The sequence below is a fragment of the Procambarus clarkii genome, chromosome 22 (genome assembly GCF_040958095.1).
Source record: "Procambarus clarkii isolate CNS0578487 chromosome 22, FALCON_Pclarkii_2.0, whole genome shotgun sequence".
NCBI lineage: Eukaryota > Metazoa > Arthropoda > Malacostraca > Decapoda > Cambaridae > Procambarus > Procambarus clarkii.
In genome coordinates this window covers 41,638,364-41,663,879 of record NC_091171.1, presented here as the reverse complement: position 1 = coordinate 41,663,879, position 25,516 = coordinate 41,638,364, and the positions used below count along the sequence as shown (strand labels likewise).

At 36.9% G+C, this 25,516-nt stretch overlaps 1 protein-coding gene across 20 annotated transcripts in view; it reads left to right on the top strand.

The window, feature by feature from the left end:
* Zir (dedicator of cytokinesis) overlaps window positions 1–25,516 on the top strand; it is an 89,297-nt gene that overhangs the window by 97 nt on the left and 63,684 nt on the right. For 14 of the 20 annotated variants that reach the window (XM_069328888.1, XM_069328887.1, XM_069328890.1 and 11 more), the window contains exons 2-14: window positions 1,959–2,049; window positions 2,278–2,456; window positions 4,694–4,901; window positions 6,016–6,198; window positions 7,944–8,207; window positions 9,073–9,210; window positions 9,391–9,556; window positions 14,777–14,967; window positions 15,621–15,798; window positions 17,877–17,909; window positions 22,614–22,739; window positions 23,308–23,588; window positions 24,994–25,182. In XM_069328888.1, the coding sequence (XP_069184989.1) occupies window positions 1,959–2,049; window positions 2,278–2,456; window positions 4,694–4,901; window positions 6,016–6,198; window positions 7,944–8,207; window positions 9,073–9,210; window positions 9,391–9,556; window positions 14,777–14,967; window positions 15,621–15,798; window positions 17,877–17,909; window positions 22,614–22,739; window positions 23,308–23,588; window positions 24,994–25,182 (2,227 nt within the window). The remainder of the gene's footprint in view (window positions 1–1,958; window positions 2,050–2,277; window positions 2,457–4,693; window positions 4,902–6,015; window positions 6,199–7,943; window positions 8,208–9,072; window positions 9,211–9,390; window positions 9,557–14,776; window positions 14,968–15,620; window positions 15,799–17,876; window positions 17,910–22,613; window positions 22,740–23,307; window positions 23,589–24,993; window positions 25,183–25,516) is intronic. The other 6 variants (XM_069328889.1, XM_069328883.1, XM_069328881.1 and 3 more) reach the window with 2 other exon arrangements.

Genomic DNA, 25,516 nt, shown 5'->3' with positions numbered 1-25,516 from the left:
AAGCTTAAAAAAAAGTACATAAATATTGTATTGCACAGCAAATGAATGTTTTAATAATAACGAATATCTTTTTAATTTAGACTCCTAGTCATTGTTAAGGATTTTACAACTGGCACTCAGACCGATTGTTTGTTTTGGTTTTTTGTTATTGGGCTGTGTTAATTTTGTCTTGTTTTCATTAACAGTAAGTTTAAGTACGTTTGAACAGAGTTAACTGTGGTGTTTTTATGAGAGTTTGTCTCTTGTGAAACTTTGTCTTTCCTGGGGGCTTAATGTGTCTTGCTGCACATTGTTGGAGACGGACCTGACCCGCCTTAGGGCAAGTCCAGGGGGCTTTCTCAGGAGTAATTAGCAGAGTATAATAATAATAATAATAATAATAATTTTTATTTAGGCAAAGGTACATACATAAAGAGATTTTACAAAGTTTGTTGGCTTTATAGATAAGAGCTAGTACATACAATGCCTAAAGCCACTTACGCAAAGCGTTTCGGGCAGGAAAAAACACTACTGACTAAAGCTTAAAACTAATGGGTAAAAAGAAAAAAATGTTACCCCAGAGTAGTGTTGTTATGTTACCCCAGTGTTCAGAGTAGGCTGAACAGTTAAGTCTTCAGCCTATCTAACCTAACCAAGTCTTGCCTCGGCTAGCCTAAGTCTTGTGAATTTTTCAGCCTACCTAACCTAACCAAGTCTTGCCTCAGCCAGCCAGCCTAAGTCTTGGGGTAACATTTTTAATTTAATTGTGTAGCGGCCCATGAGCACTGTGCTACTTGGTTACAGGCCAATGTGGCGACATAGTTTAGCTACACATCATTTGGAAAGGTATATAGAATTATTCAAAACTAAGAAGCTTAGATTTACATAGATAAAGCTAAGATTAATACCTGTATACAGTATTATGTAATATTGACAATGATTTGCAGTTATTAGTGGTTAAGAGGATGGGTTAAATTTATTATTATACAAGAGTTCTTTACATTCTTGTAAAAGCCACTAGCACGCATAGCGTTTCAGCCAGACTGCGAGTTTAGTGGACACAAGGGAGGACGTTATTAACCAGGTGCTGTATACAAATTTAAGGCCAACAAGTCCCCAGGAGCAAAGTATTTGCCAGTATTTGACTTAAGTGTTAGTGGCGTCATATAATATACAATTGCTACAGAAATGGATTTTTCCTCTTGGGAATTACATTCGTATTGTGAAAAGTATAATTGGTGGAAAATACTGTATATACTTCATTTTATTTAAATTAACATGTCTCAGAGCCGTAACTCCATCATCATGGCTAAAAAAATATATATATAATGCAAGATTAGCTAAACCATTATTTTGTAAATAAGAATTTTATACTCATTAAATTACAATAATTAACGTGACAACAAATTAAAACCTTAAACTAAACTATATGCAAAATAAAAGGCAAGTACACACAAGAAGAACATAATAAAAAAACTTGGTTACGTACTTTAAAGATGACGACAATGTATAAATATAGCTGACAATGACTGAGCTGTTGAATTCAGTCTCATTCCAGCAATTGAGATATTGTACTATGTATAATGTTGAGTTCAAGGCGAGATGAACTACAAAACACAACGCTAAAATCTCTTAAGTGAAAGGGTGGCCCTTATCCTTGCTGTGACCTCTAATTGCAGATAATGCACATTTACCTAATAGTAACAACAATAATAATAATAATAATAGTTTATTCAGGTAAAAGTACATACTGTACATTCAAAATGAGTTACAAACAGGATGTTGGATTTCTAGATAGAAGCTAGTACATACTATGCCTAAAGCCACTAATACGCACAGCATTTCGGGCATCGCCTTAGGCAGACCAGTATTGTAGCTTCATAAGATTAATAAATAAAGTATTTATTATTTTACAAAACCAAGTTTAAATTTATTCTTGAGTAATGCAAGAGTTTAAACAATAATTATTTGTCCATCAGGCAGCATGCAGCTGATGTGCGGAGGACTGTGAGCTCTGTGACACCTGGGAAGGATCCTCCTCGCTCTGCTAGTGTAACAACTCTCTCTACGGTATGTATGACTGCACACTCGCTCACCTGGATACATGTTGGTATTAGATGATGACAACATTGTAAACAAATGCTAAGTTGATATTAGACTTTTTTGGAGCTAAAGTTTTGTCTATAAAAGAGAAGCTGCTTCGGTAAAATTTAATCTTGACTTTATGCCCGATCCTTTATAATACAGTATATTCTTTCATAACAAAATATATAACAATACAATGCAATTCATTTTCAGCATGATACATTACAAGAAAATGTTGACCCTATTGATTACGAAGACTTTCTTGACCAACACCAACTAGAGGCAGACCGTGACCCAGTGAGAAAAATACTCTACTTTCCACCAGATGACATTGTAGTCACTTTAATCCCACGCCAGATCCGCACTCTTCATCCAGTCGTGCCAGATGAAGGGTTAGTAAATCTTTTACTGTATTTTGGAGAGCTGCACTGCAGGCAGAGAGCATTTATTGTTCCTTCAGTGTTTGTCTGTAGTACAGTTGGGGTCATTCTCGACTCACAATCAGGAATCCCAGGTTCAAATCGCAGGTGGGGCACACGTGGGTGGGGGTGTGTCTTTTTCCCTAATACCACTGTTCACCTAGCAATAAATAGGTATCCAGGATTTAGGTAACTGTTGTGGTGTTGCATCCTGGGAGGGTCAGTAGTTTGCCCTTGGGGGGACTTCATTATAAGCCTAAAATATATATACATACACAGGCTGCCTGTCCCCCTGACAAAACAAATTATAGTATGCAAGATAAAAGTCTAATTTTTATCTTAATCTTCACGGTATCCATCATTTTGTTTACCGATTTATTCCTTTATTCCAGCTTTGTTGTTTTCATTATACAGTATGTAGTTGATTAGAGATAGCACAATGTGCTACAATAATGTAAACAAGAGCAGGGTAAGAGCAGACTTAAACTTAAAATTTGCCATAATCTGTGATGCCTTAAAAATCTTGCACAAAAGTTTCAGGTACCTTGGTAATTGCCACTGCAATAGTTCAACATTTTTTTTTTGCTAAAGACTTGATATTCTGGCTTTGCTATAATATTTGATCTTTTGCACAATGAAATCACATAAATGTGATACTGTATATCAATGAGAAAATCAGTACGAGCCATGAGGAGGATTTGAACCTGCTTTCTTGGTAACCCCAATCACATGCCCTAGACCACTAAACCAGGACATGGTCAATAGCAATGCCACCTAGGATTCAACTGAATCATCTATGGGTCCTGAGGCTTCCAACTGAAGCCCAATCATGGTTTCATGTATTGCCCCCCATGCAGTATGGCTTATGGTCCAGTAGTTCTTCCTACAATGCTTCTTGTCAAATGCATAATGAAATCACATTAAGGTCGTTTTGCTGGAACATACTGGAAGGGTGAAAGGAAACTTCTGACACGGATGAAAAAATTTCTGACAGAAAAATGAGGGCAGTAATTAGAGGCAATGTATCAGACTAGCAAAATGTTACTAGTAGAGTACCACAGAGTTCAGTTCTAGCACCAGTAATGTTTATTGTCTATATAAATAATCTACCAGAAGGAATACAGAATTATATGAATATGTTTGATGGTGATGCTAAGCTAGAGAAGAGACTTGTATGACTGTCGTGTCTTACAAGAGGACTTTGCCAAAATAAGTGTATGGAGTAACATTTGGAAAATGGAATTAATTAATGTAAATATATGCCACATTATAGAATGTAGAATAGGAGAAAATAGGCAACACACAACTTACAAATTATATGAAAAAGCTTTAACCCTAATGCTGCGCATAGCAACCCGGGGTCCTTCATTGGTGGTGCGCACAGCAACCATGGGTAGCAGTCCTGTTGACAATATTCCCAGAGTTAGACAATCAGCAAGAGCACACAGCTGTGGTTTCTTGTCTCTACACATCATACTTCCCCCTTCAGAGCAGGAGAGATTGCTGAAATAGAGGGAATACAGAGAACATATACGGCACGCATAGACGAGATAAAGCACCTAAATTATTGGGATCGTCTCAAAGCTCTCCAAATGTACTTGGTAGAAAGGAGACGAGAGAGATACCAAATAATATACACATGGAAAATACTGGAGGGACAGGTCCCAAATCTGCACAGTAAAATAACAACGTACTGGAGTGAACGACATGGAAGAAAATGCAGAATAGAACCAGTGAAGAGCAGAGGTGCCATGGGCACAATCAGAGAACACTATGAACATCAGAGGTCCACGGTTGTTCAACGTCCTACCAGCGAGCATCAGAAATATTACAGGAACAACCGTGGACATCTTCAAGAGGAAACTAGATTGTTTCCTTCAAGGAGTGCCGGACCAACCGGGCTGTGGTGGGTATGTGGGTCTGCGGGCCGCTCCAAGCAACAGCCTGGTGGACCAAACTCTCACAAGTCAAGTCTGGCCCCGGGCCGGGCTTGGGGAGTAGAAGAACTCCCAGAACCCCATCAACCAAGTATCGACCCCATCAAGCAGGACAGAGTACTGGGAAGACGGGACACCACAAGTGTAACTCTCATCCTGTAACTACACTGAGGTAATTACACATACTGTACTCTAAAATAATTACTCATTCACCCTACAGGAGACATATAAGGGTTTATTGTTGCAATTCATAATAAATATAATTTTCCTCAGGGATGGTTATGATGCCCATGTAGCAGACTGTGTACGTTGCTATACCAGAGATTGGTTATATGTCAGTCGTCAGTACCTTCAGTATTCCTCCTCAGTGCCAGGACGCAGTCAATTATCTACAGACCACTTGACAAATTTGCAATCCTGTCCACAACCAGAGTTTGAGGTTGACCTGGAAGATGACCGTGGACCTAATGATGCCGACAGAGTAAGTAATATAAATAGATTTTTTTAAATGAAGCTTTAAAGTAGTGTACTTTTATTTAAACTACTGAATTAATCATGAAAACTAATAAAAAACAGGGCTTTTGAAAATTATCTTATAGGTCACTATCATAATTTCATTCACCATAAAAGTAATGAACTTAGTTTTCAAGTTTTATTGTTACATTATATTTTAGCAGTTTAAACCTTACACGAAGAATTCAAATTTTGTTTGTAAAGTATCTCAAGTTGCATGTCTCTTTGTTAAGGAACAGGTGGTGCTTGCTCCGCACGAGTTATATATCATGAATTTGAATTGGTAAAATTTTGATTTTAGCACTGAAATTTAGTCTTTGTTTAAATTTATTATCAGCACAACCATGACATTTTGGTATGTGATGCACAAATTACATGCCTTGACCTTGCAGTTTCTTATGATTATTCTGTTTCATTCACTTTTTGGACTATATTGTTGCATCGTGGATCTCTCGGACATACATACTGGTCTTCATTATTTGCTGTTAGTTATTGAAAAGTGAGAGGAATATTTAGTAATTTTATTAAGAGAAAGTTCATATGTTGATTTTTCTAATTCTAGAATGCCTTTCATCTGGAACAAATTTTCTGGTAAATTATTTAAATTTCATAATTGTTTTCATTTATTAATTTCATTTTTGTTTACCTATTCCTTGGTTAAAGGGATGTCTGTTAAAGTCTGATCATCATAGTCCCTTTGAAATTTGTGTTTTTTTTTATTTTTATTTTGTTTTTGTTTGAGTAAAAATCTCGACAATGCTCGCAACTAAATTACATTACATATGTTACATATATACCTTGAAAGTACATTTTGACATTACCAGAATGCTTTTGATGCTAAACATTATAATCCTTTTGTCACAAATATTGTCATCAGTTATGACTGCAGAACTTGATATGAAACGTGTGCTGGTTTTCATATTGATGCTGATAAAATATTACAAGAGGATCAGAATTTGTTAATGATCTTGTTTGTGGGAAATATGCAGTGTGCAGTTTTTGTATTGATGTATTTTTTTGTCATGTTTGTGAGCATTTCTGTGTGTGTCATGTCGAGATATTCATTTACTTGGGCTTTTCAGCATGATGTTGGAGGCAGCAGACACTCTTCACACCTTTCCGACACTCCCAGAGGAAGTTGGGCAAGCTCTGTATTTGATCTGCGTAATTCTGTGGCTGACCCTCTTCTCCCATCCCTACTTTCACGCATTCCACTTGATACAGTTGACAATAATAATCAACAAGCAAGGCTTGAAAACAGACAGGTAAAATTATACATTTAATTCAATGTTTAGTCATTTTTAATTTATAAGGAAATTGCCTAGGTTAAAGAATGACAAATATACAAAAGGTATCAGCCATCAATCTGAATTACACATCTGATTTGTATAATTTGGTAGACACTTCAGTGGAAGTATTATTTATGTTTTAGTCTTCTGTATGATATCTCTCAGTAATAGTATAAATACCTAAAATAATAATCAGTCAGCTTAGATCTTTTTTGCTCTTTGAAGTGAGTCTTGAGCCTTTGCACATTATGCCAGCCTGTGCCAGTTACAATCCCTGTACTTATTACAGTGTCTTGTTATCAGTACACCACCCTGTTAGTATCATGAGTTGTGCTAGCCTGGGAAAACTCTTTTTTAATCACCATCATGCAGCTGAAATTCACCTAGCTAATCATAATATATATTTGGCTTTCTGGCTAAATTACAGTTTATATACTCTATATTCATAAATAGTGTGCTAACAATGCATAGCAGTTCTCCTTCCTACCTTGTGACTGTAACTTGATACTCCATTACAACACACTATCACCACCTACCTTTCACTTAAATGTGGTGAATTACATCGCCACCATGGATGGGTAGACTGTTTCTTCCTAAACGTCCAGAGAGCTTTTGTTACAGCTCCTAACGAATGTTATGCACAAGATGGAAAGACATGCAGGGATCATGAATAAGACATTGAACTGGGTACAAAAGTACCTGATGTGCAAGAAACGTGAAGTCATAGTCAAAGCGAATCTGTTAGACTGGAGAGGATTAGAAAGTGGGGTCTCCCATTGTTGATATCCTAGGGCTATTGCTTTTTAATAATTTGTTAATAACCTACAACAGGGAGTGAGCTCATATATGTCAGTTTGCAGTTGATGCATAGTTAATGATGAGAGAAAGAACTGAGGAGGACTGTTGAGTGTTGCAGGAAAACCTAGGCAACTTAGTGAATGGGCAGATAAGGGGCTGCTGGAATAAGATATTAGTAAGTGTAAAGTAATGAAAATAATAAAGGGAGATTGGAGACCAGTAGGAAAGTAGGCAAGTACAATAAGAGAAAAGGATATGAGAGTAAATAATATTACAACACTAACATCAAAAGCCCATATGTACATCATAGCTCATTGGAAGTTGATGAACGTGAACATCATTTAAAAATCTAAACATAGATTCTTGTAAGGCTATGTACACCGCTTGTATGAGGCACTTACTGTACTGGAATATACACATAGTCATGGTATCCACATCTTTTGGAGCACAAGAAAAAGCTTAAAGCACTAAGGTTTGCATCTAGACTTAGTACCAGAATTGCGATGACTTATCTTTGAGACAGGTTATGGGAACTCGGCCTAATAATGTTAGAGGAGAGAACAAATACAGGCAATATGATAACTACATACAAGATACTGAGGAGAATATATAAGGTGGATAAGGACAACCCTCAGATTGAAGGCAGTAGGACATTGGTGGAAGCTGGAATAGAAAATGAATAGAATGAGGGAACTAGTAATGGAAGGCACCTACATCCACAGCTTCAAGAGCACATATGACAGAAGTTGAATGACAAGAAATATATATATGCATCAGGTAGAGAAATCTAGGAGGCAACACCCAAAAATATGTATCTCCCGTAAACACTGATAAGGAAGCACTGAAATCAGGCAAGGAGGAAAGAAAGGGGCATTCTTATGACGTATTTTTATCATGTACTCTCTTTTTTTTCTTTTCCTTAGGACTCGCTGTTTGTGCTATATCCTCCTCAAGATGATGAGGATATGATAGAACGTCGACTTTACCCAGATGTACCCATGCCACATTCAGGCCATCGTATTCAAGTCAAGTGCATAAATCTTCGTCTTGAACTAGAAATAGAACCTGTATTTGCTACGATGGCACTATATGATCTCAGGGATAAAAAGAAAATATCAGAAAATTTTTGCTTTGACATGAACCCAGAACCTCTTAAGAGAATGCTAACTTCACACATTCCATACCAGGTTGGTACCTAATTTGAACTTAATTCACCAGGAAATGTACCAGACGACGTCTGGTAACTTTACTAAAATTCAGAGCTGCAGATGTTATACTTGCTCTGGATTTCAAATGAATTTAATCCAGGTTATGTTTTATGTAACAGATGATAGATTATATTAGATTTACCTGGAACTTAGAGGCAAGTGCAAAAACAATTATGAATATTAATAGAATATACTGTATGTAGATTAATTGAAGGATTGCTCAATGTTCAGAATTTAATTTTAGTGCAGGATTAAAAATGTAACTTTCCTCATAATGAGTGATCAGACTGTCTTATATTTGATCAGATCCTCATAATCAATGTCATAATATTAAATAAAAAAAAATTGCTTTGTAGTAGATAAGTCTTAATGTCAAGAGAACTTAGTTGAATTCTTTACAAGCCTAAATTAAAAATTAACGAAATTAACCAATCAAATGTTTTGTTGCGAGTTCTTAGTACACTTTTTACCCTCGTACAGCTGATTGTTTTCAGTGTGATTAATGTGTTTTAAGAGACTAAGGATGTGAATCAGTGTATTTTCTGTGGAGAGAAGGGTGCATCAAAGACTATCCTGATTTAAGGTGGCACATAGGAGTTTTGTACAAATACTAAAATGTAGTAAAATACATAATATTTTTCTTTAAACTTTTTTCCTCTGATGTTGCTTGTACATTTGCAGGACTTCAACATGTCATTATAGCAACTTTGAGAATTGAGTCACATCTATTTACAGAATATGTACACTAAATACAATATAAATTTTTTTTTTTTTTTTTTAGTTCCTAAATTATATCTCCCAGCACTTCAATTGTGTATGTGATATGTATATGTTCTTTTTCCAGGATATTTCAACTTTGAGTCGCACATGTATTTTTGATATCACATACCCGTCTAGTGATTTGTTTCTGGTTGTTCGTCTTGAGAAGGTGCTACAGGGTGATATCAGTGATGTGGTGGGACCATACATGAAGGATGATGCGGTCAGTATTTCACCACACACAGTTTGTGAACCAAAATTTATTTAGGTTATTCTATTATTTGTAGGTGTTCCATAATTAAAAAAAGTTAACGTATTCTTGGTTGTACAAGTTTATTGAATTTCATAATTAATTGAATCATTTGGAACATATTATGATTAGATTCCATTTTCTTTTATGTAGAACCGAGAGAAGCTGAAATCGGCAGCAGTAGCTTGCTGTGAAAGACTTGGGAAGTATCGTATGCCCTTAGCTTGGACGGCAATCAACCTCATGAATATTTTCACAGGCGTTCATGGAGACCGAGAGAATGCTCCCGAGAGAGAGCCTTCAGGCTCAAACAGTCTTGGTGAGCTCATTTATTTTTCATTAATTTCTTTTACTTTATCCACATATCTGGGTGTTCTTGGTACAGTTGCAAATATTTTTTTAATATTTTCACTTTTTTATTAAAGTATAATTACGATCAGCAGCATACAATTTCTGTTGTTCTTTAAATGTTAGTTACACCAGTGTATATAAAATTCCATTCTTATGATTCTGCATTGGTAGTAAAAACATGTAGAAATAGTGTAGATGAATTATCTAAATACAGTGAAGAAGCAAAATAATTTAAGTACATTAATAAAATCAATAAAACTATGAGGATTGAAAGAGTAAACTTATGCCAGAGAAGGGCTAGACCTAATTTGAGACATTAAAAAAAAAATAAAATGTAATTTAGCTATGCCCTGGTGGAAAGTGGATGGATTAATAGTGTGGAGTGTGAGGAAACATGTAAATAGTTTACTCAAGTTGTGAAATTTTTGTATACAAATTATCTTTAATTATTTCATCGTCTTGCATCCAATACTAACACTGTTGATTCCGAGGATCAACATCCCCGCTAAACAGTACTGTTTAGGAAATACACCTTGCATACTGTAAGGATAGAGCAAGCCCATCATCCACCACTTAGTGTTGCAAACAGTCCTTTAACCTTGGGTTGGGGACCCGTCTCCTACTAACGATTAAGTGTCTCCCCCATAACACACTAGAAGGTGAAGGGACGACGACGTTTCAGTCCGTCCTGGACCATTCTCAAGTCGATTGTGATGAGGAATCACAATGACCTAACCATGGAATACCATGGCCTCATATGGGCCAATAGGCCCTCTGTAGTTCTTATTATTACTACTATTCCTTCTACTACCCCTTGCTTTGCTCCTCAGCTCTCTCTTGCCTATTTATTGCCTGTCTCTACTTCCTCATCACAATCGACTTGAGAATGGTCCAGGACGGACCGAAACGTCGTCGTCCCTTCAACTTCTAGTGTGTGGTCTGGTCAACATACTTTAGCCACGTTATTGTGATTCATCGCCTGCCTCCCCACTTCACTCAAGTGGGAAATAAGCCACTAATGATGAGTACTTTTCAATTTTTTGCTTAACTTCACCTTAAGTAGAGTGACAACATATTTGTCATATAGCTTGCTCTTTTCCAGCTAAAGAAGGAAATTTTTGCATTATTTACTTGCATTATTATTACCTTATTTTCTACTTTCATTGGGTGGGAGGCATTGCATTGGAAAATAATGCATAACAGCATACTGCAGTAATATATTATAGATATAGATGTAAAATGGCTTTACAATAATGTAAAAACATCAATGCTATGTACTCTGATAAACCCAATGTACCTTCTTGTATATACAGTATATAAATAAATAAATAAATAAAATATATATGCCAGAAATACACTTGTCCATTAATTACATGACTCATTCTAGCCTTTTTTCATTACAGATAATTATGCGCGCACACACACACACACACACACACACACACACACACACACACACACACACACACACACACACACACACACACACACACACACACACACACACACACACACACACACACACACACACACATACACACATACACACACATACACACACATACACACACATACACACACATACACATACACACACACACACACACACACACACACACACACACACACACACACACACACACACACACACACACACACACTCACTCACACACTCACTCACTCACTCACTCACTCACTCACTCACTCACTCACTCACTCACTCACTCACTCACTCTCACACTCACTCACACTCTCTCACACTCACACTCTCTCACACTCACACTCTCTCACACTCACACTCACACTCACACTCACACTCACACTCACACTCACTCTCTCTCTCTCTCTCTCTCTCTCTCTCTCTCTCTCTCTCTCTCTCTCACACTCTCTCTCTCTCTCTCTCTCTCTCACACTCTCACACTCTCACACTCTCACACTCTCACACACTCACACACTCACACACTCACTCACTCACTCACTCACTCACTCACTCACACACTCACACACTCACACACTCACACACTCACTCTCTCTCTCTCTCTCTCTCTCTCTCTCTCTCACTCTTTCAACTTTAGAGCAATAGACTGGGAGGCCTATGAAGCAAGAACGGAGGACTTTTGGACATGCAGATTTGTGAACCTCATTCTGGAGACATTCTTGTATCAACACATAAAGCAAGCCACAAGAATGAGGGAAGGAGATATACCGTCAGTACTGGATCTAGTATTCACCAGGAAAGAAGAAGAGATTTTTGACATCCAGTACCTTCCTCCCTTGGGAAAGAGTGATCACGTCCTGTTAGACATTAAATATGCTTTAAGATATCATCTAGAAGAAAATGGGGACATTGAAACAGTTGATAAACTTGATTTAAAGAGAGGCAACTATGGGGAACTTCGAAATTTTTTTAATGAGTGTAATTGGACAGAATTGTTGCTAGGCAGGGAAGTAAATGAAATGTATGCCAAATTTTTAAAACTATACGAGGAAGGCACACAAACATTCATACCAAAACAGAGATGCAGGACCAGAAAACAGGATTGGTTCGACAGAAATTGTGAGAGGGCAAGAGACCAAAAGACACAAAAATGGAATCAGTATAGGAAGAGGCCAAACCCCCAAACATACCAGCGATACAAAGATGCGAGAAACAATTATACAGCAGTAAGGAGAGAGGCAGAAAGAAATTTTGAAAAAGGGATAGCAGATAAATGTAAAACAGAACCGGGCCTATTCTACAAATTCATAAACAACAAATTGCAGGTAAAGGATAATATCCAGAGGTTGAAAATGGGAAACAGATTCACGGAAAATGAAAAGGAAATGTGTGAAACATTAAATGAAAAGTTCCAAAGTGTGTTTGTACAAAATGAAATCTTCAGAGAACCAGACACAATAAGAATTCCAGAGAACAACATAGAGCGGATAGAGGTGTCTAGAGATGAAGTGGAAAATATGCTAAAGGAGCTCGGGAGGAACAAAGCAGCTGGCCCAGATGGCGTTTCACCATGGGTTCTGAGAGAATGTGCATCTGAGCTCAGCATTCCACTTCACCTGATCTTTCAGGCATCCCTGTGTACAGGAATCGTAGCAGACGTGTGGAAACAGGCTAACATAGTTCCAATCTACAAAAGTGGCAGCAGGGAAGACCCCCTCAATTATAGACCTGTATCATTGACAAGTGTAATAGTGAAAGTATTGGAAAAGCTAATCAAAACTAAATGGGTAGAACACCTGGAGAGAAATGATATAATATCAGACAGACAGTATGGTTTTCGATCAGGAAGATCCTGTGTATCGAATTTACTCAGTTTCTATGATCGAGCCACAGAGATATTACAGGAAAGAGATGGCTGGGTTGACTGCATCTATCTGGACCTAAAAAAGGCTTTCGACAGAGTTCCACATAAGAGGTTGTTCTGGAAACTGGAAAATATTGGAGGGGTGACAGGTAAGCTTCTATCATGGTTGAAAAATTTTCTGACTGATAGAAAAATGAGGGCAGGAATCAGAGGCATTGTATCGGAATGGAGAAATGTCACAAGTGGAATACCACAGGGTTCAGTTCTTGCACCAGTGATGTTTATTGTGTACATAAATGATCTACCAGTTGGTATACAGAATTATATGAACATGTTTGCTGATGATGCTAAGATAATAGGAAGGATAGGAAATTTAGATGATTGTCATGCTATTCAAGAAGACCTGGACAAAATAAGTATATGGAGCACCACTTGGCAAATGGAATTTAATGTTAATAAATGTCATGTTATGGAATGTGGAATAGGAGAACATAGACCCCACACAACCTATATATTATATTATGTGAGAAATCTTTAAAGAATTCTGATAAAGAAAGAGATCTAGGAGTGGTTCTAGATAGAAAACTATCACCTGAGGACCACATAAAGAATATTGTGCAAGGAGCCTATGCAATGCTTTCTAACTTCAGAATTGCATTTAAATACATGGATGGCGATATACTAAAGAAATTGTTCATGACTTTTGTTAGGCCAAAGCTAGAATATGCAGCTGTTGTGTGGTGCCCATATCTTAAGAAGCACATCAACAAACTGGAAAAGGTGCAAAGACATGCTACTAAGTGGCTCCCAGAACTGAAGGGCAAGAGCTACGAGGAGAGGTTACAGGCATTAAATATGCCAAAACTAGAAGACAGAAGAAAAAGAGGTGATATGATCACTACGTACAAAATAGTAACAGGAATTGATAAAATCGACAGGGAAGACTTCCTGAGACCTGGAACTTCAAGAACAAGAGGTCATAGATTTAAACTAGCTAAACACAGATGCCGAAGAAATATAAGAAAATTCACCTTCGCAAATAGAGTGGTAGACGGTTGGAACAAGTTAAGTGAGAAGGTGGTGGAGGCCAAGACCGTCAGTAGTTTCAAAGCGTTATATGACAAAGAGTGCTGGGAAGACGGGACACCACGAGCGTAGCTCTCATCCTGTAACTACACTTAGGTAATTACACTTAGGTAATTACACACACACACTAGCAATTATCCACAACAGCAACCTGTGTGCTTCTTAAGGCAGTGTATGTTATGCATCAATGCTACTTGAACTGTATGTTCAGAGTGATATTGCTCCAAGCTAGCTTCTGAATCTGTAGATGTAAAATACTAGGGCTGTTCAAATTTCTGTAACTTTCATGATATAATTAATTTGTTATGCTTCAAATTGTATTCTGATCATTCTAATTTGATTTTATATTTGGCCAATTTGCAAGCTGCAAGTTTCATTTTACTGCTGTACTCCTGTTCATTCCAACTAAACTGTAATGATTCATATAAATTACCTATGACTAAAGCTTTTAAATCTAAATCAAATTGGATAATGCTGTCCCCCCCCTTGTGAACTGTTATGTGCTGTACAGTACAAATGAATTCACTTCCTTTTTATAAATCGTTTCTACCAGCATTTTCCTTTGCCGCATCATGTGTTTTATTAAAGGATATTTTTTGTACACAATAGACTACATTCAATAGTTAGAAATTATAACCTTCATAAATATCCGTAGGTAGTGGAAAGATCCCTTTCTATAAAAAAAAAATTCATATTTTATTTGTAATCCTTTTTTCTGTATTTTTAGAGGCATGAAACAAATTATTGTGACTGGTTGTTCGTGTAAGTTTATATTTTTTGTGAATATGATATTCCATTAGATCGGAAGCAGAGTTCTTCTAGCTATGATGAACTAAAGAGAAAGAGTGGGTCTGGTTCACTAACAAGAAGAGGATCATTAGAGCGGAGAAGCTTCAGTGAAAAGAGACGTAGCTGGTCTCCGGAGGAGTTTGGTGCATGCCTGGACTCCTTTCGGCCTGTGACCCTTACTGTATCATCATTTTTCAAACAGGTAAATATATATTTTAAGTATCATTGAATTGTTTCTTTTATTTTTTATTAAAGAGCAGAAAGATATTCTCTTAATTCAGTGACTTACATTCTTGTGAGATACTTATGTGAATTGAATGATGCCAAATCTCATGTGTATTACACACTAATAAGTTTACACCTATGGTAAATCATGATATATCTGGGCACTTTGGGACTTGGACCATCCATGAAACTTGTACTTGAAAAACTGACTACTTTATTTTTGTTAAAACTTGAACAATTGGCACTCGCTACAACAATAGTAAATGAGATGTAATGGTAATATTGTACTATGAACAATTGTCCCTGTTTGACACATACAGCTGAAGGGTTAATGTGAATTCTGAACTATAAACATTATTTCAAGTGATGCTATTATCATCTTGGATACTGGATAAATTTTATGCTTATTTTTCTTTGCCACTGTTAGTTTCCTCATTTTGATGCCTTGTAGGTGAATGCATTATTCTCGTCAAAGATTCAACAGCAAATACCTTAAGGGTTAAACACAAAAAATGTTTTATCATTCCTTTGAATATGGGAAATGACATGCAAATAATTTGTTGATAAATGTTGTATGTATAAATGAATTCTAAAGAGCATTTTAATTGAGAAGTAATTGAACATTTTCAGGAAGGGGATAAATTACGGGATGATGATCTCTACAAGTTCCTGGCCGATCTCAAGCGTCCATCAAATCAGTTGAAGAAAAAGTGCTTGCCAGGGTTGCTCAAGCTAGACATATCCCCAGTGCGTGACCAGCCCAAGTACTGTCTCACACCAGAACTTGTTAAGCTTCATCCCTACCCTGGTAAGCCAAATATTTCTTTTTACAGTAATTCTTTTCTCCTAAGAACTGGATATTCCATATTATTAAAAATAGTTAATGTTTATGATGACAATTAGAATGAGTTAGGACCAAGGAAAGATATTAATACTTGTTCAGTAAAGATTAGAATATAATGATAGTTTTGGGGATTGTTAATTCTTTAGGAAGTGGTATTTTGAAGATATACATATATAATACTTGCTCAGATAGTATCAAGTATCATTGTAATTGGGCTAGGTTGGTTCACGTTTCAATAAAATACCTGTAGCATCAAGGCATTTTACATTTGGATTGGATTGGCTGAGGAAATGGAAGTAAGATGAGACTAGCGGGATAAGGTTTTGTGAAGATGAAACTGGTTCACATTAGGATGGGATGCAAGTCATTGTTCAAATGTACCTTTGGTTGTTCCTGCACTTTTATCCTAAACTCTTCCTGTACTTGTAAAATGTTCAATAAAGCAGAGGAAGGTTGGATCTGTATTTGCAAAATTCATACATAGTCAAACATAGAGGTTTAACTGGGTATTAGTTTAATAATTAAAGATTCTTATATTTCTATAAAAAACACAACTAGTATGGTATTATTCGGATAAAGGAGACATATTCTGTTAAACTTTATAATAGTTGCTTTTGGCCCATGGATGATAAACAAAAACAATTTTAGAATAGAAAATTCCATAATTATCAAGCTCCAAATATATATATGTAGGAAAGTAATGTTTGACTGAGTATTATAATAATTAACACGAATGTTGTAAGGTATTCCAACTAAAATGTTATAGACTTCTTACACATACAAATAATTGTATATAAATGACTAACTTCTTCTTAGTAGTTTAAGCTTTATAGAGATACTGCTCAGTCATACACTAACTGAATGTGGATGCATTTCTTTAAAAGAGATTTGATGATTACTAATATCTTCATTTATTAAGCTTTAAACTATTTGCATTTTTATAGAATAGTATATTTAAAATTGTGACCTCTAGATGTGACAATTTTATTGTAGGTATATTGTCACATAATGCAATATTACAGTGTGTGGTGTTTAAAACACTCGAGTGCTAATGTCCGGCTCTGAAAATTGTATTGCTTTATTTCACTAATTAATTTCATCAGTGAAGTGTTTAAAGATAGGCAATTATTTACAGTATTTGTTTTAGGGATATTCTTACCTGTCACCTCCATTTTAAATGCAAACCTGTTAATGTAACCTGCAAACGAATGTTAAATTCGTAACATAAAATACCGTTTCCATAATTGTTGAGTTATGAGAGTACTATACGAGTAACCTTTCCTGAGTTTCATTGCAAGTGAAAGCAGAAATATGTTTAATGGGTAGGATGTTTTACAGCTTATGACATATACAGTATATTCCTGATCTACTTTCTTGTTTCATTCAGTGCCATTTTGAGCCACTAGCTTTTAATAGTGTTTCCCTCTTGTCAGCCTGTGGGATGATAGCACTATATGGTTCAGTGATCTCATCCCCTGCATTATAGGGGGTGGAGGTTTGACCTTTCCCAAAAATGTTCACACTAAAATAAAGACAAGTTTTTATTCTTTTCATAGTAAAATATATCTACAGTATAACCTTTCACTCTAGCTGTTTTAGATAAAGAATGAATTAATGTGTAATAATTATTGAAGTCATATCTAGAGGTCCCATTAGCTAGATGAATTGGGTTAGGGTATTTATTTGGACTTCTTTGTACTGCTGAATATTTCCTAATTGTGGAATATGTTTTGGGGATTACTAATGGCACTAAGCACACTTCTTAGCTTGTGTAAGAGCCACCATAGTCATCTTAATCTTTAAATTAAAGCTATTCAGGTGAACTGATACTGGACTAATATGTTGCATTATTGTAGGTTTCATATTTCTTAACATTTACACTTGCTCATGTAGAACGTAACATATTAACACAGATGTTCTTGGTCACATCTTGAGAATATTTGGTCACCAAAATCATCTTTTAGTCTAAGAGTTCTGATAACAAAGAATTATTCTCAAGTATTGTCAAAGAATGTGTGTATCTGAGTTTAACCCTATTGCAGCAGATGAGACAGAGGAAGAGGAAGACAAGGATTGTAAGTCACCTGTTGATCAACATTCTAAGTGAAGTTTGAGTTAGATGCCTCTTAATTGCCTGCTTCTTCATCTCTCATAACTCTGTGGCTTAAGGAGTGTTTCACTTTTGGTAGTTTTAATTTTCACATTATACTACCTTGAATAGCATGCTTTATTTTCATCATGATAGAGAAAGTAACTACATAACTATGCCAGTGTAGACGAGGAGTACCTTTCAAGTTAATATTCCAACAAATGATAAGTTCCTTTTGAACTTGGGATGGTACTGACTACTGTACTTAACACTACTGTATAACCTAAGTGGCACTACATCATTTAATTACCTTTCTGGTGGGTAATATTGCTATAAAAACATTTATATAATAAAAAAATAACTTTTACGATGTATAAATACCGCAGAAAATTTTTGTGGACAAGATAAAATTGCCATTTCTTATAGGAAAGTGTAACAAGTGTACTGTTGAGACTTCTAAACCATCTGATATCCGCACGTGTTGTTTATTTGTAGGAGTTTGTAATTCACAGAGATTAGCCAAGTTCATACTAGCGTTACTTGTGACCTCGAGCAGTGGCAACCAGTTGTGCACCTTCAGATGAGTACTGTATTGTTTTGTCAGTCCATCAGGGAAAAACAACAACTTATCTATTTTCTTGCCAAAGAAGAACACTTCCATAGACAATGTGTGCATATTTACACAAGGATCAGTATTTTTCTTTGTTTATAAGATTTGTGATGCATATAAAGATGGGACAAAGGTTTTGTTCAGGATATTGATCTGTGACATTCTCTCAACTGGAATTCTGTATGTATATTGACCATCATAATGATGATAACCATGCTATCTTAAAAATGAAACATGACTGAAGATCACATAAAGTAGCAAGAGATTTTTAGTGTGTAGCTTATGACTTTGCTTTATTGGAAGCATAATAAAGCTTTCCGATTAATTTTGATACTTTTTTCTTCTCGTGTTATTTGACATATTTGTTATGATAGTATAAGTAGTAGTAGATTGCCTAAATAAAACTTCTTCAAGTACTAATCATTGCATGGTTTGATCAATTGATTTGAAATCTATAAAGTATAATAGAGATACAATATTGCTGACAGTAAAAAAGTTTTAGTGCTGTACTTGATTTACTAAATACCCGAAGAGGAGTTTAGAGTCTGCTAGAGCCTGTGTTTGTTGCATGGTGCGTCAGTAGTACATGCTGCTCATGTTAACAAGTTACCAGTATATATATTTATTTAGAACAGTTCATATACAGTACTCGGATAGTTTAATTGTTCCTTTGTGTGCTTATCTTCAAATTTGATGACTATTTAATACAATATATACATATTTTAGCCATGATTTAAACAGAAGAAAGGTGTATGCAGCAATCCTTAACTACATATGTTATTTAATAACTGATATATGTATAATATAGCTCTGCTAAAATTACTTTTTATTTTAATTCTCGTTGTACATTGTTAAGTAAGAAATCGGAAAGACATCGATTGAGGTCTGTTGTGATATCATTACTATTATTCTCAGTAACTGGGCTAGGGAAGTATGGAGGAATTTTTCTCTGAATATTTCAAAAGTGTAGAATTATAATGACTACTTTTTATGCATTTTAGCTCTTCGTTTTATTCGATTCTTCAAAAGTCTTGAGCTCAGTGGTGATGTAAATGTTGTTTATATGCATATATGAGTGATGGGCATCTTATCGGTTTAGGTCTGCTCATTTTCATCGTAGAATTTTGACTACATATCCTGATCATGGTATAACTGTAGGCTCCTTATTACTAAACACCTTTCAGGTCCATAATTTCATTCTGTTCTCTGTATCTTTGCCTCTCCTGGCACAGGTGCACATTAAATTGTTCTTGGAAGTTTGTTATGCTACATTTTGCTTCTGCCAATACTATGTTTATTATTAGTTCTTTCCTTGGCAATATCATTTTCTCTCAGATTTCATATCAAATTATTAATTATTTAATTTCATAAAGACATTTTGACATATCCATCTAATCTATTGTCATAATGTAGTCGAGCCTGGCCCCAGGCCGGGCTAGGGGAGTAGAACAACTCCCAAAACCCTTTCCAGGTAGTTGACGAGTGCTAAATTTTAATATATGGAATTTAAATGAAAAAGCTGAAGATATGTAGGGGAGCATTGGAAAGTGTCACAGAATAAACTACAGTACAGATAACTGATATAATGAGAAAGATATAAACGAGACGGATAAGGGTATAATGTAAATACATTGCAGGGAAGTGTTATGATAATAAGCACACCTGTAGAGTAGTGTAAAGAGGCATACTGGATCTTTCTGGGGGGAGCCCCTTCGGCTTCCTGGAGCTTTACCAGGCTGATATGCTAATGTCAGACTTTGGCATCAGTCATGTGTATGGAGTTCTAGGGCCTACCGGGGATCATAGCCAGAACCTGGCCCCCTCAGCAAATAACAGCGGCCCTCCGCTGTTATTTGCATGCCGCGGCCTCTATGTCCAGGGCGAGCTTTGAGTTGATCCGGTTCCGTTCTTCCCTGTTCGTGGGTGACGGTGTCTCGGGTTGTCAGCAGTGTTATTGCGGCTAGCCTGCCTGTGTTCTTTCCCCACGCCCGTGGTGTTCGTGGTTTCGCTGCTCTTACTGCCATCTGGGCGGCGTGTCCTTGCTGTCATTCAGGCACGGATCTTTTGGTGTTGGTGCAGGGGCCTTGCTGCTCGTTGTCTCGTGTTGTTCCCGGGCCCTTTCGGGGCTGTATCACCTTGGGTTGGCGTTTGCTGCTGGTTGTCTCGCTTCCATTGAGGGGTGTGTGGTGTCCGCCTCCCGTTTCCGTCCCTTTGACCTTTCTCTGTGGGTAGTTAACTCCGGGGAGCCGACGGGGCTTCCCCCAGAAAACCAGCGTTGAATGTAATGAAACGCCATTTTCTGGGTGAGACCTGGAGGCAACCCTTCCTCCCTCCCGGTCGGCATTTTTTTGCTTGTTGTGACATCCAGCCTCAGAACTGATGGGTGGATAGCCGGCGTGAGAGGTCTGGGACTCCCCCTTCCCCCTCCCGGGAAAGGGGGAACTGTGCAGACAGCGGTGCGGTGACGTGTGACGTCATACTAGTTTGCTTGTTTTCTGTTGGGGAGTTCTATCCACTAGTTCGGCTCTTGGTAGCAATTTTAACCAGAATAGGAGTTTGTTTTGGAATGCTTACCTTTCTGGATGCTTGACCTGGTCGATGGCAGACATAGAATGCTTAAAACCACACGGGGGCTTCTATAGGCCATTGCTCCCCTTGCCTCTCTGAGAGGGCCAGGTTCTGGCCGTAGTCCCCAGTAGGCCCTAGAACTTCATACACATGACTGATGCCAAAGTCTGACATTAGCATATCAGTCTGGTAAAGCTCCGGAGAGCCTCCGGGTATCACCCAGAAAATGGCGTTTCATTACATTCAACGCTGTTTTTTTTTTTTTTATAAAATTAGCTTGGTTCAGTAGTGGTAACACTGGATGGTTCTCATGTCCCAGCACGTGGCTTTGGCGTAAGCTGTCATTCTCGTCATTTAATCAGCGAAAAACCATGTTAGTTAAACAGTTAAGTTTGGTTCAACTGTAGTGTTAAGCCTGGCCCCAGGCCAGGTTCAGGGAGTAGAACAACTCCCGAAACCCTCTCCAGGTATGTTCCAGGTAGTACTATCTATAGCATAAAAACTCCAAGACCCCTGTAATTTAAAATTTGATTTATATGTACAGTATATACATATATTTTTAGTATATACAGTATACTTAGGCACAGTGGATGAAAGGAAGTGGACTGAATTGTTTGACTTATTAACTTATTTAAATAAAAGAAACGTATATATCTAGTGCACTGTTGCCGTCTCTGTTAGAGCATAAGGTACAAAAGTTCATCAATTGTATTGTCAGCGCCCAGTTGAATACATCCTCTGGCCCTCCTTTATTCAATTTTCTTGCTTTATTTTCTCCTACTTATTTTGTTTAATTCCACTTTACTTTTTGCATTCCTTTATACCTGTCCATACATGACCATACAACCTTCCTTTATTCCTTTCCATATATGACAATACAACCTCTATTCCTTTCCATATGTGACCATACAACCTTTCTATTCCTCTCCATACATGACCATACAGCCTCACTATTTCTCTCCATATGGAACCATACAACCCCCTCTATTCTTCTCCATACATGACCATACAACCCCTCTATTTCTCTCCATACGTGACCATACTACTGTACCTCAATATTTTAATTGTTATGCTTACTGCTTCATTTACTCTGTCAATTATATTTCTTTTAATTTCTGATAACTTTTGCAATGCTTTTTTTTATTATTATTATTTATTCTAAGTGCTTATTGACTATTACTGAATGACCTGTAATGTTTTTTTTGATATAGATTAAAATTTTTATATAGGTAGATATTTGTTAGACTTTTAGTGTTTGGGTTTGAAATAAACACGTTTTGTTAGCATAGGAAAATTTGTTGTTGCATAGACTTCTTAATGTTGATATTTGATCTGTTATTGTAGTGTTTTATTGAACTAACCACACTTAGTGAGTGAAGTGAAATGATGATAATTATACAGTCAATAGAGATCTGAAAATCTTCAAAGTATATCGCATGAAATTTACAATTATTGGTTTAATAGATCTATGATTTAATGAAGTTTTATCTTGTACACTGTTGTCAACTGTAGATGAAAAGTGTCGACCCATTAAAGAAGTTGTGGAGTTCTCTCCAAGAGATATCCTCGTGCCTCATTATTACTACAGGAACCTCCTCTTTGTATCGCCCAAGGATCTCAACTTTAACAATAGACCGGGTATGATATAATTACAAGCTTTTTGCATTTGATATTGGTGATTTAATACAAAATAGCAAATACTGTGCATAAACCTAATGCAATAACTATTAATACAATTATATACCTGATCAGGCAAAGTTTCTCTGGTGTTTGAAGGCATAGTAAGACTTTAGAACATGTGTTTAGGTCATTTTGTGTATAGGCTTCGAGTTGTTATTGTTTGAGAAAGTATATTTGTATTATTGTTTGACAATAATACTTGTTATAATAATTTGTTGTATTTATTCTTTTACAATGTTTTCATGCGTTTCATCAATGCAGTATTTGGACTCGGCACTAAAATTGCTTTTTGGCATGAATGATCTACAATTATACATGGTGCAATAAAAAGCTCACATTTAGCTATTCTATGTTTATTTTTTATAATAAAATTTGCTAAAGAATGCTTCATTAGAGCAAAGACTATATATATATATATATATATATATATGTATATAGCATTCTGCTAGCTTTGCTGGAGATGGGTATTTATGTGCATATATGCATGTAAGTATTTAAATGAATGATGTTATTTTCTGTTATGCAGGCTCTGCACGAAACATTGCTGTTAAAATTCAGTTTATGGCAGGCGAAGACGAGCAGGCAGCAATGTCGGTTATCTTTGGCAAATCTTCATGTCCTGAATACACTACAGAAGCTCATACTGCTGTCACCTACCATAATAAGTCACCAGATTTCTATGATGAGTTCAAGATCAAGTTACCAGGTGTGCTTGGAGACCAGCATCATATTCTGTTTACCTTTTATCATATTTCCTGCCAGAAGAAAAATGAAGAGAAAACCATTGAGGCACCTGTTGGCTACACTGTAAGTAAAAGGTGTTTATATAGACTGGGGTAATATAATGCTTTAGTCTTCAGTACTACGTAGTCAAATAATCCAGCTTTGTGTGTTATTTAGGTAAATTTGAGTTAAAGCTTAAAGAATTGTGAAAGAAATATGCTTTCAGCATTTGTTAATAATAGTTATTCAGGAGAGAAAGAACAGTCGTTGTAAAATATGTATTTTTTTACATTACTGTAATTTTGAAATAGCAGTACCTGTTATTTACCAACATAATGACATGTAAATTCTATTAGAATATTCATAGGATATGATAATTTTATAATGATGATGAGTTGCACTATTTGTTTTTCGTGGAGAGCCCGTATGTCTCCCTGGAACTATTGGGCTAATGTGTGATATATTAGACCGGTCCATTAATCTATGGAGTTTGGCCTACCGGGGACCACGAGCCAGAACCTGGCCCCCTCTGAAAGGTTTGCCCTTTCTGAGGGCAAACACGCAAGGTTTGCCCTCAGAAACACTGCCCTTGCGTGTTAGGGTTCTCTTCCCTGGTGCGTTTGGAAAACCATTTCCGTAGGGGTTTTTGCTGCTCGGCATATACCCCGCCTTTGACGGGGTATATGCCAAGCAGCATATACCCAGCTGGGGTTTTGTGGCCCTTTATTGGCCTTGGGTAGGGAGTGGTATTGTGCTGGTCAAGGTGTTGTGCAGCCTGCCTACCTATGTGGCGGCCAGTTCCTGTTTCCCCTGGGGACTTTGTACTTTTGTGGGGTTTTTCTTTTGTTTTTGTTTTTCTTGCCTGATGGGGGTCTGCTTGGTGTGGCTATAGTTCCACTTATAAAATATTGGTGGTCCTCTGCTAGGCCCCCGTGATTGTACACATCGCAGGGGTTTCAGTGTTTTGATCTTCCCCTTGAGGTCTTAACCGGTTAGCAACACCTTGCCTGGACTTCCAGTAGCAGTCTGTTTATGGGCTCTGGAAAACCCTGTCGGGGCTCGATGGACCTATGGATGTCTCTTCCAATTTCCAGCTCGCCTCGTGCGGGCTCGAAGTTTGCCATCTGATAGTGGCTGGGGCACTGATTAATTAGTGTAGGGTAGTTTTCAGAGCTTTGACTGGTATTCCTTTGATTTTTCAGTTAATTCTTGTAGGAAGTGATGAATTGATCTTTACATACCCTCCTTACACTCCCCATTGAGGTGGCAAGACCATTTACAGATACTTGTTACTGTGGGGCACAAATCAAGAGAGCCTGATGGGAATGCAAAGTCACAGGCAGACTTGGGTCCAGACTATGGAAGCAACTGAATGGCAACTCGGAAAGGAGTATTTCATAAACTTGGCACATTATTTTTTACAGTAAAACCTTTAAGAATGTACATGTTTGGCATTGATTACCATTAGCTAAATTTATTTTTTTAACAGTGGCTTCCAGTGTACCGTGATGGTAGTCTGCAGACAGGCGAACATAGCTTACCAGTGATGATGGAACGACCTCCTAGCAACTATCCGTATATAACTGCAGATATCCAGTTGCCAGGCACAAAATGGGTTGACAACCACAAAGGGCTTTTTACTGTCTGTGTTGATGCGGTTTCATCTGTCCATGCTCAGGTAAAGATCAAGATTTTGATTCATGGGTCACTTGAAGGAATATTAAGCTTTCCTGTTTCTTTAATATCTTTTTCTTAGCCAGTTCATTCTGCTGCTCCCTAAGGTAAGATCCTCGACATTCAATGGTCTATTCAGTCAAAACAATGTGTTGTACTGGTGTAACACACAACAGCTATTGCAAAGGTTTTTACATAATCAAATTTCTGGGTGGCATTGATTCAGAGTTCACACATAATAGATAGTTACTGCATGATTAAGTGGATGAAGGGTAATACCCATTAAAACAAAACTGTAATTGACAAGATGTTGAATGGTAATAGAAATAATAATGTGG